The 12,033-nt window shown below is 36.4% G+C and overlaps 1 protein-coding gene across 2 annotated transcripts in view; it reads right to left on the bottom strand.

Annotated features, from left to right (window-relative positions):
- Positions 1 to 2,835: 2,835 nt before the first annotated feature.
- The window catches only part of LOC124555148 (disks large-associated protein 1-like), a 93,575-nt gene continuing 84,377 nt past the window's right edge, over positions 2,836 to 12,033 (bottom strand). For both annotated transcript variants that reach the window (XM_047128965.1, XM_047128966.1), the window contains 2 exons: positions 5,500 to 5,637; positions 2,836 to 4,810 (listed from right to left, as the gene is read on the bottom strand). In XM_047128965.1, the coding sequence (XP_046984921.1) occupies positions 4,580 to 4,810; positions 5,500 to 5,637 (369 nt within the window). In that variant the 3' untranslated portion in view covers positions 2,836 to 4,579. The remainder of the gene's footprint in view (positions 4,811 to 5,499; positions 5,638 to 12,033) is intronic.

Here is a 12,033-nt window from a genome sequence, read left to right as displayed (position 1 = left end):
TGACAAATATCCAAGGACCAACAGGGAACTGAAACCCATACCTCTAGATTCCTAGTCTGATACTCTCCCACCTCTGCTAAAATCTGAGAAATCCATATCTATGACTCCAATCTAAGAACCAGTCACACGAAGTCAATATTCTGCAAACTGTAAGTATTAACAAAAATGTAAAATATTAAAAACAGAAAATTATTTTCAAAACTTATTTTCAGCCATCTCCCAATTTTTCAGTTTTTCACTGAAGAAATTTGATCAAGTTTAGGTTGCCAATTAAAATACCCAATGAAGAGGGAGAAAACAGCCATGCTAAATGCCTGTATGGTTAATGAAAAAAATTATTAACTAGAAGGCATGCTAGATTTAGAAAACTTAAAAGCAACTATGAGCTGGTTCCAAGAGTAACTACCAGTGCCATATTGTGTTACATATAACTGTCAGGGTTGTTCCTAGCAGTCTCGTCTGCTCCCCTCCCCTTACATTCCTCCTAAGGAAATTATATACACACAGGAAAAATATCTGAGTATATCACGAATAACATTGTTCCCATAAATAATTCATTTCAGAAAGATCTCCCAGTTAACAGTCATCATTTAGAAAAGATAGAGTACTTCACAAATTTCCTGTTATATACCTCCATATTTACAAGTATCACATAACCATCTGAACAAAACTGATTTTTAACTTTAAAACAGTGATACTATGTTACTGTCAGACTGGCTGTAAGGGACATCACAGAAGTTTCTGCAAAAATCAACAGGAAATAGACGGAAATATTGTAGCACTTAACCCTACCTGGGAAAAGTGTTTAATAAGCTGACAACTAGACTAAAACTCTGTAATTTTCGTTACATATGCAAAAAGGAAGAACTAATGCAGCTGTTATTAGGAATGAGACAAAGCACAAGGGAATGTGTTATTATCACAGATGTTTCCACGACATTAAAATGAACTGACCAAAGGAGTGAAAATTCTATCTAGACTGCTCAGTGAAAATACCACAAATTCCAGTCAGTCATATCCTACTACATTATGTTATTAAAATCATCGTTTCATAATTTTATACATCTTCATCTCTCGAAATGGGCACAGACAATTTTCACTTTAAAACAAGGCCACATATACAGGGCATCCCTCCTAAGAGCCATAATGCACATTTTCTCTGCTGTTTTGGCAGATATTTGCAATTTCATTTTTGCAATGTGTAGTAGAGGTCAGCCAAAACAAATACTGCTCATCACATCTTTCATGCAATGCACATTGTCAACAGAAAGTGACCATTTCCAATCACAACTAAAATTATTTTTTTAAGTGGACTTTTACATGCCTATTCAATAGAGGCTGCAAATTAGTCTAGCGCAATATTTGTTTTATCAATATGTGTTAATATCAACAATACAACACAAAGAATAACCAGTTCTCCAGTAATGACAGCAACACCCTCACCAACTGCTACTACCACACAGCAGCACTTCTCATTCACTGCTAGAGTACTGCTACTTCTGGTTTTACTATCACTGTTAATATGTATCAATAAAACAAATGTCACACTAGACTAACTTAGGACTGCATTATTGAATGGGCAAGTAAAATTCCACTAGCTCCAATGTTACTGTTTTCATTACTCATAGGTCCAGTTTGTTAATTACCCTAAGACATAACATTTCAGTAGAGGTTAGTTACCATTCCCTTCAACACTTAATTAGGGCAAAAGCTATCACCTACTCAGTTTCACACCACTTAATGAGTTTCACTGTGTTCATCTTCAGAAAGTGTGGTATTTTAATATACCATACATTCTGATAATAAAGAAAGTGAAACATGTAGGGCCATACACAGTTCTGACAACACAGCAAATTGGTGGGGGCAGACACAATGAGAGCAGCGTAAGTACACTTTTTGGGAGCTTAAATAATAGCTAAAGAGGTAAGAGGAATTGTGAAGTGACCTACTAAATTCATGGCAACAAATACAGGGTCACACATCAGTAGCTGGCCTATGGGTCAACATCATTTATTAGGCAGTCCTATCAGGGGCAACAGTAAAGACCGCAACCAAGAGCACATAACATACTGTGTTGTGAGCAGTACACTGTGTTACTGTACTGGCTTGTCCCTCATTTGTCAATATCACCAAACAAGCATTTAAATAAAAGATGTCAGTACCCACTTCTCCAATTCTGCTATCCAATCGAAAATTAAGTTTCAATTAGATTCTTGAAAGAGTGACACTAGGAGCACATAATGCAAGTGGATGGATAAAAATCCACCCACAAAGTGGCAGCAGGAGAACACACACATATAATGGTTAAGGAAATCTGCAAGATTTCAGACAAAGTGGCTCCTTCTGGCAGAAATGTTGGAGGGAAAGAGAGAGTGATAAAGAAACAGGACTGATGAGGTTTACAAAACGGAGTGTGTTTGCAAGTCATCCAGAACCCCAGGTCAGGGGAGACTTACCGGATGGGATGAGAAGGGAATACTGATTATAACAATAGTAGATTCTTTATATATCCAGTTACATTACATTTTCAAAATTTGATTTTTTTTTTGGTATATTTAACTAGGAGCAGGATTAAGCAACACTACAAAAGATGGACATTTGCAACAGTGGCAGAAACGTTGGTCCGTATAACATGACGACCCATTTGCTCAGCTTGAAAAGTTTCATTGAAGGCGTAAAATGATGATAAATAAATAAATTTATTGTGCAATCAAGACCTTGCCATCATTATTTAAGTGGCAAATTTTTAATATTTATTAGCTACTCTTCTAACAGCACAGGTAACAGAATCCCTATATTAACAATAATATTGAAGGGGGGAGACATTGGCCCAAAAGTTCAGATGTAGTAGTCCCATAAAATTTTATAACATGTACACAATTTTAGAAGTGACCTCATTTCTGCCATCTACAGTAATTTCTCACATGACAGGATGACAATATGCTTTATACTATGTCTGGACATGTACCAATTTGTGAAGTTAATTTTGGTTGTTGGATGATTAATGGTTTACATGCCTTTCAAGATATTGGCAATATATAGAGTCGTTGCATACAGTGCATTAATACTACTCAGCATTTACTTGAGAATGACCCAAAGTTTGAAACTGTCCATCACGGATACAAATAAATAAATTTACTGGTCAGTGTGGAAAATGTCTTTACTAAAAATTTCAAAGTATTTCAGTCACGGGTGGTCAAATTTAAACTTTACTACACTACCATCACAAAATAAAGAAAACCCTATATTTGTACTAATTGTTTATGTAATTTTTCTCTAGATCACTACATACCTGAAGTGATGTTTCATGGACAGTGAAAGAATAAAATCACTCAGCACTGCAGTTAGACTATTTGTACCTAAATTTGCCAACAACCCCACTGAAAGCTGTATCATTACAATAAGATTTTTTTGCCACAAACATTTTTAGCATTTGCCCCAACAACTTTAAGTTAAATCCACATTCAGGTTATAGCCACAATATTGGTTAGCATGATTGCTATTACCCAACTGTGGCCAAATTAGTCTTTAAAAAAATGCATTTTGAAGCCTTTAAAGACAATGCACCAGTTTACAATGAAAAATATTACTTTCTTCTTTATAATATAGTCTGGAACATGTCAAATCTCTGCAAAATGTGCAACCACATATCTGCCCATCTTTTCTGCCAACAAACACTGAAAAAGTAAACGAAGTGATAAGGTTTCTGACTTTTCCACAAGCTTCCTCAATTCGTCCCACTTTAACAGGTTATCTGTGTTTATCCCTGTGACCCATATCAGAACTGAAACTATTGGGAGTCTTAACAAATACACAGTTGTAGAGCTATATATATGACGAGAGTAACAAAACGTTCGAACATGTACCGTATTTCTAATCAGATTAATGTTTTTAAGAATTTTAACAGCAGATTTTGGCCTGGAAATAGTGTGTCACTTATTCAGCAGTCTGGCAGACAGAATGCTAATAACAGTCTCACAGCACAGAGCAAACTTGAACCAACAACAACTCATGCAAGATAAATGTATTAATAACAACAGAAATAATAATTAAAAAATACAATGCCAACACTCAAAGCATTAATGATACAGTCATGTAAAAGGACAATGTTTATAATTTAACAATATGTGACTTCAGCTGGGTAATAGTTTTGCATTCCTTTTACAAGGCTTTGCTTACACGCAGTCTCAAAATAAAATAAAAAAATTAAAAATACTGTGTGACACCACCGCATTAATCTTTAACATTACAACAGCTGCCGAAAAGAGAAAGTGGATCATAAATCACCAGCTAACACATTCCTAAAACCGAAATTAACAGCCACACAACTCCAGTGAAAACTTCACTACACTACTGAAATTAACAGCAAGCCATATTACAACACAAATAATACTGTCAGCCTGTGTTGCTGAGACATTTAGCCCCCCCCCCCCCTCCCCTACCAAATAAATCCACTTTTATACACAAAATAAAACAGCACTCTCCTCACACATTATATCTTTTCCATATTTAACACATTAACTCAACAGTCTGAAGACAGGTTCTGGTTAAACAGATACTGTATGAGAGCTGAGAAATTTTATTGGAAGATTTGTACTGGTGCATCATCCTGTTGCTGGCAGGCACGAGCAGCAGCAGCAGCAGCACGGCGACGATCTTCCATCATCCTGCGACGGGCATCATCTCGTGCCTTACGGATTGCTTCTACAGTTCCACTCGAATCAGCAGATCGTGCAGTTGTCGTCGAGTTGGACTTGCGCTGTGTGCCACGACGACGCTGAGTTGCACCCTTCACCACTGTTGGTTGTTCCTACAAGATAAATTTTTGTACTATGTGATATACAGAGTTTAAAATACAACAGATAGGAGTAGAGTTTTAGGTGCCACTGAAATTATTACTATACTGTGGTGATTATGAATGCAATGTATGGGGAAGGAACAAAGGAAGGCAGGAAAGAAGAACAGAAAGAAAGGAAGAAATTTAAGTAACTTTAAGGAATATAATGAAAATGTTTTGCCACTCATCTAATTTTCAACTAAAAATCATTTAAGGTTTGTATGAATATATCACAGGCACTTAGCAGCAATTACAAACACAAAGTTAGCAATTACAAACACAAAGCAATAAAATATTTGAAAAATTCACTGTGTACAAAATTTAATGTGATCATAAAACTTGTGACTAAAACTCTTATTGGTGCCCACCCTGGTCATACACCCATTCAATTAACTGCAGTACAAACATAAATTAAGGACTGTATTGGATTTTATGCGCCTAACCCCCCCCCCCCCCCGCCCCGGAGAGAGAGAGAGAGAGAGAGAGAGAGAGAGAGAGAGAGAGAGAGAGAGAGAGACCGCACTTTTTATAACCTACTCCCAACTTCCACAAATGATGATAAATTATTATTGTTTTTAATTACAAATCCCATTATTCTGGGACTATTACAGCATTACTATATACCCAATACTTAAAAGGGCCAAGTTCTTGATACAACATACCTCAATCCAGTTGGCAGCACGAAGCCTCTCAATGTCTTCAAAAAGGCGGTCAACATGATCCACCTGAAGTTTTACCATATCCCAAAAACCCTCCAGGTCTTCATTTGTAGTTGGGAATTGCTCATCTGAACTTTGTGTCTGCAAGTAGTAAAGAAAATATCAAATTTATTGCTATGCCTACCCATATTTGTCGGCAGAGCAGTACATAAAAGGTACACCTGAATACACACGAGTACACACACTCTTGTGACTTTCAATAGGTCAATCTAACCACTGATGTAGTTTATAATAGGTTGCAGTCACACCATTCCCTGCCAAAAACAATGGACAGTAAAAACAAGTTGTACAGTTACAATTTTTGCAGACAAAAAAGCACACTGATGTTTTGTTCAACTGATTAATTGAAAGACTGTTCACAACAGAAAGAAGAGGGAAGGCATTTCTGAAGACCCAACTTTAGAGAATTACAAACTGAATGCCAATTTACTGAAAATAGCATTCACAGGAAACACTGTACTACCACTGGATAAGAAATACCTGTTTAACTAACTTTTTTCCTCTTTTTTGCTAGGGTTCAGCAATAACATAAAATTGAAGTAGTTTTGTTAGGACTGGTAAAGGAATCAATTGACTTAACTGAATGAGCCACACACACTACCATCTGAAGTGATTTAGGGAATCCAAACCAGGAAGACAGTATCATGAATCAAAGGTGGCTAATTCCCAATAGAAGTAGTTTAACACAGAAACAGCTCATTATTCTTAATGTTTGAGCAGAGGGGATAACAGCTGAAAGCTTATTGGTAGCTAAATCTCAAGCATGTGCTACTGCGCAATCTCAAACAGGTTTAATCTCCCAAACACGTTTATCTGGATTTCCACATGCCAGTACTCAAAGGAATGACCCTTTTTCAAAGCAGTTATGGATTGATGATGATGTCCTAATACTATGAACCAATTTACATACCAAATGAAAGTGATGAATGGTGCACACTTCAGGAAATTTGCAAAACTGTGACAAACTGTAATTGTAGCACCAATAGCCTTAACTGTAGAATCCAGCAAAACTAAGATTAGTATTCAAGACAACTGACCAATATGCGAACTTTAAACAAGAGTGTACATGTTGAAAATAGTGATGAAATTGAATTACAGTCCCATTTAGTAACTAAAGTACAATGCACTGGTGATGAAATGAAAGATGTTCCTGACATAGATAACTAAATATTACCTGAACTGTCTAGGCTAAATAAACTTTCAACACCACTTTCTCAAAATTGTACAGTCTATCACTTACGAAACACCAATGTGGAGAAAACTGTCTGAAATTTTTAGAAACATATATTTCTGAAAAATGATTACAATTTTACGGTTGGTTACAGCTTAAGTGGTGGACAATTTATCAAAACAGGTTTCATTGTCAGCTTACAAGAGCGTGTGTGTGTGTGTGTGTGTGTGTGTGTGTGTGTGTGGGCGCGCGCGCGCTACAAACACTATGATATTTACAACCCCTGTTTTGACATATATTTACAACAATGTTTTGACAGAACTTGGACGCGCAAATTTCAGGGATTAATCAGAAATTCAGTAAACATATCTAACAAGGCTAATACTTTAACATTTACTCTCTCTCTCTCTCTCTCTCTCTCTCTCTCTCTCTCTCTCACACACACACACACACACACACACACACACACACTCTTCTTGATTTTACAAATCACTGTAATTTATAGTTGAAAATTGCTGAGAGAGAATAAAATACCAATCTGTGAAGGTAAAGCAGTAGAAATTTGTAGTCAACAGTTACGTAGCGTCCGCTTAAGAACAAATATAAATACATCAGTAGTAGTGCACAACATCATTACAGTACCACAGTGCATTCATTAAAGAACAGAAGAAGCATCCTGGCAGTCATGGTTCAGAAAAGCACCAGTGGTGTTTTAAAATATTTTGTTTCTCACAGACAATGCAAAACACTGTTTTGTTAATGCACATTTTTTTCACGTGTTAAGCTATACTTTACAAATGAATTTTTAGTGCCAACTGAACATTCAATATTTTGACTACATGATGGTAGGATTGCTATTACACAGTAAGCTTTTGTTTTTATTATGCCTTGAACTATGTTCCAGGATGAATCACTGATTTTATGATCTGCATAAAGTAATTAGTTGTTTTGTGCCATGTCTTCTTACTCTTGAGCTGTGAGAAAGCTTCGAAAGATAAACTTTTGACAATATTTAAAACAATATCGTGCTACTTTGAAATTAAATTTATTACGTAATTGTGGAGGTAAAAACATGTGATGTGATAAAAATATTGAAATCATGGAAAATATCTTATATAATTAAGTACACAGAGCAGTGTTATGTATCACCTGTTTGGTAAGATCTGTCTGATTATTTAAGAAGTGAATAAGATAGACTTATAGATTTCAACAGTTTCTTCACTACCCAAGCTATCTGGATCCTCCCCTCCGCCACCAGCTTTCCTGAACTGTGCAGATGGGAGATACTCTCAACACGTTCTCCACTCCCGAAACTATTCGTCTCAACCTACAGTAACCTACTGTTGCCCCATCTTCCACCCATCAGTGTCTACCCCTTTCTGTCCGAACACCACCTCCCCAGTCTTGTCTCTCAACCTGTGTGTGCCACCCACTGCCAACACATCCACCTGTTTTCCCCTCCCCTCTCTTTTCCTGTTTCACTCCCCATCACCAACCCCCCCCCCCCCCCCCAAGTCTCAACCCCACAGCGTGCGTGAACATTGGGGAGGGGAGCGGGGAGGGAGAGTGTGGTGCTTCCTTTTCTGGAGAAGACTTCAGCCAAAAGCTTGTGTGTGTGTCTTTCTGTTGTGCCTGTCTGCAGCTCACATCATCTTTATGGTGAGCGGTAATTATCTTTCTCCACATACTGCTGATATTCCAAACTGGAAATAGTGCAGGCACATAACTACTACTTATTCACTGTCCTGCAATTCTTCACAAGAGCAGGATGTGGATGTATACCCATTCACCGAGCCAGTTGAATTAAGTAAAAGATACGACTTCATACAAGTTATGACATTTTGTTACTCAGAGCAACACAGATGGTCCATAACAAATGTCGGATCAATGATCAACCATGAACTCTAATTTGCATCCTTATACACACAAACAGTTACTTCATTGTTGATATTACAATTTTTAGATATTGCAATTAACATCAAGTTAATTTGACATACGTGCAGAAACTTTATAATCTCTCTTACTCATTTCATACTGACCAATCAGCCAGAAAACAATGACATCACTTGAATTTACATCAAATATGATGACCAAACAACAATCCTAACAATTTTATCAATTACGCAATACAGTAAAACACGAATTATTGAACCCACTTTTAAGGACACCCTAAATATTTCCATTGGTCCTAACAAACTCCCATAAGAACATTATTATTTCTCTCTGCTTTTAACAAATCTCACTTTATTCCTTAAAAGGAAACTTCTCATAAACAAACATTTTGCAAACTGAAATTCAGTTTTATGTAATTCCTAACATGTTCTAGTGAGTTTCTGATTTGTTTCCACTTTACAGGTCATAATTTGTCGTGTGGTGCAGTAAATGGTAATCAATTCAACATGCGCCTAGAACGTAGTCAGTAAGTCTACTTCACTTACAGTGAAAATGGCAGATGCGTTTAAACAATTGGAAATCAATTCCCATGTAGCTTAGATCACAAGATCTTACATCACAGTCACTCATCTTAGAAGTATGAAGCACGAAAAGTTTAGTTTGCTTTCTGAAGGGTCAAAGTTGTCACTTTTATTTTTGTGGAGTTTTACAGCCTGCAAACGTAGAAAACTTGAAGCTCAGCAAAAGCTGATGACAATCTTAACACGAATCTTTCCAACATGGTGAAGAAATACTATTTAACAACACCTACATGTGCAGCATATTCAAAGATAAGGAAGCATTCTTCTATGCTCAAGCTAACAATTCCTACTGGTGCACGAAATAACATCCTTATGTGTGTGTGATGTGGAAAATATTCTAAATTAGTTTTCAAGGACTGATAAGTGGAAGAATTCCTAAAAGTAAAAACATACTGTAAGAGAAGGCTCACGAAATCTTTCTGCAGATCGGCACTGAAAATTTCAGTGTATTGAATGGTTGGTTGCATCATTTTTAAAACATATCATAAATAGTCGTTTCAAAGTGTAAGTGGAGAATGTGAGGCTCTGGTCACAGAAAATGTGAACTATTGGAAGAACATTACATTGCCACGATTGAGATATGGTATGAGCCCAGATACATTTTGAATGCTGTTGAAATTGGTGTCTTGTAATTTATTTCCTGAAAAATCATATTCCATTATGGGAGAAAAATGGCATGGAGGTAAAAAGTACAGGAGGGGTGATGCTATTGTGTGTAAATAGAGACGGATGTGTGAAGTAGCCAACACCATTATATCCCAGGTGTTTCCACAACATAAAAACACTACTTTGTACTTTAGGGTACAACAGCAGTCCCTAGAGATGTTAAAAGATTTCTGATGACTTTTTGGGTGTTTAGATGCCAAGATGGTACAGTAGGAAGGAAAACTGTACTTATTGACCTGCACACTGTACATACTAAGGAAACAGTTTCAGAAGACTGCAAATTTTTGTTCCTTCCTTCAAACTGCACAAGTACGCTGCAGCCTCTGGACCTGGGCACAATACACGCTTAACTCCAAATACAAAGTATCAGTTGTATAAAAGTTAATTTCATTCTTTGAGAAGAAGGAAGTGATGAGACTCAGCATTGCTGCCTAGAATTCTGTAAAACGACAGACTTTGTTGAACTGTTTCACCATGGCTAGCTGTGGTACACCAGTTGCTGTTTAAGACAAAGTTCTTCCACAAGAAGAATGGAGTAGCAAAACTGATATTTCTGATAATTCAACAGTCCAGAACACTCATTGCTTTTATGACAGCGTCCTGACTTCCACATGTGAGACTGATGCAAGTGAAATGCTTATGAAAGAATACAGGTAGAAGCTGGCAGCAACGATTATGAAAAAGGTGAAAAGGCAGGCAGGCTTTGCATCAAGTTTTGCTGCTGCTGTGCAAAAAGTTTATACTAACAGGAATTTCTTTTCTTCTTTTAATGTAGATGACTCAGTTCTAATACCAACCAACTGGAGCAACAACAACTTTCAGTAAAATATGCTGGAAGGGCAAAATAAAAAAGAAATTGATTTTAAAAAAGAATTTTGCGAAGAGAGTGATAATTATATATTTGCTGCTTTAAATTTGTATCACAGGATGTTGCTAATTTTATAATTAAATAGCACTTACACCACCTAAACATGCTTTATGTATGATTCTTGCTCACTGGTTCTGTGTACTCTGGCAAAACCACCCATTTAAGGAAAATCCCTACTTAAGTAAAAAACGTTTGGATCCCAGAGATTAGTTAAAAAGGGGTTTTACTGTAATGAAATTAAGCATAGTGTTCCTACCATGTTTTCGATAGACATTCGATTAGAGCTTTTGACCAATTTAACAGTCATTCTGTATTTAACATGAAGTATCTTGACAATTTGATTGTACACACTGGGTTTCATTATTTTGCAAAATGTTAATTATTTAGTAAATTACATACATTATTTACAAAGATGGATAATAGCAGTTCTTGTGTTATTCGAAACATTTCTTTAAGTATTCTGGCCCACAAAACGAAAGTGAGACCTATGACATAACACGATTTCATTATATGTTAAGTAAAACAAGACAATTTCAGATATTGACCAAGTTTCATAGGTTTAATATGTTGGTATTTCATAGTCAATTACATATTACATCATTCACAGGACAGAGATTACTGGTTCTCACATTGTAAGTATCTTGTTAACCAGAATATTTGCAATTACTAGCCCTCAATGAACAGAGAGTTGTGGTACCTCTCTGTTCATTATGCTTTCAAAACTGGTCTGTTACATTTCAGTACCCCCTCAAGGGCATTGTATAGCACCGGTCGTGCAAGACTCTTCCAGGCAATCCACGTAAGAGCTGGCATTGAGAACACATTTTAAGGTAAACAACAAAATTTGTGAATAAAAATGTATACAGAAGATATTATGTACAAAGCATTACACAGTTAGTTACCAATAAACAACTTAGTACCACAGAAAAAAGGTGGGGTTGTGGATTCCAGTACAACCTCAATTAACTGTTACTCTTGGGAACAGAGGGTGGTTGAAGTAATAAATCAAAACTAAGGAAAAAATTACATTTCTAATAAAAAGAAAGGAAAACAGAAAAATTTGGACACTGGAAATCTTTTTAAAAAAGTAAAATGTTTCTTGTTTCAGTTTCTTAAACCTAGACTTTGCAGCTGTGTTATGCCACTTCTTTGCTCACATTATATCAATAAATGTAGCGGTTGGCGGCTGTTCCAGATCTTTAGAGGGCAGTCTCTAACACATCCTTTGCTGCAGAGTGGCTGATCTCTGTCTTCTTCCTTTTCTTCATCATCTGACTCCTCTTGCTCAACACTATATT

Source organism: Schistocerca americana, chromosome X, assembly GCF_021461395.2.
Source record: "Schistocerca americana isolate TAMUIC-IGC-003095 chromosome X, iqSchAmer2.1, whole genome shotgun sequence".
Taxonomy (NCBI): domain Eukaryota; kingdom Metazoa; phylum Arthropoda; class Insecta; order Orthoptera; family Acrididae; genus Schistocerca; species Schistocerca americana.
This window is presented reverse-complemented; position numbering and strand designations above follow the sequence as displayed.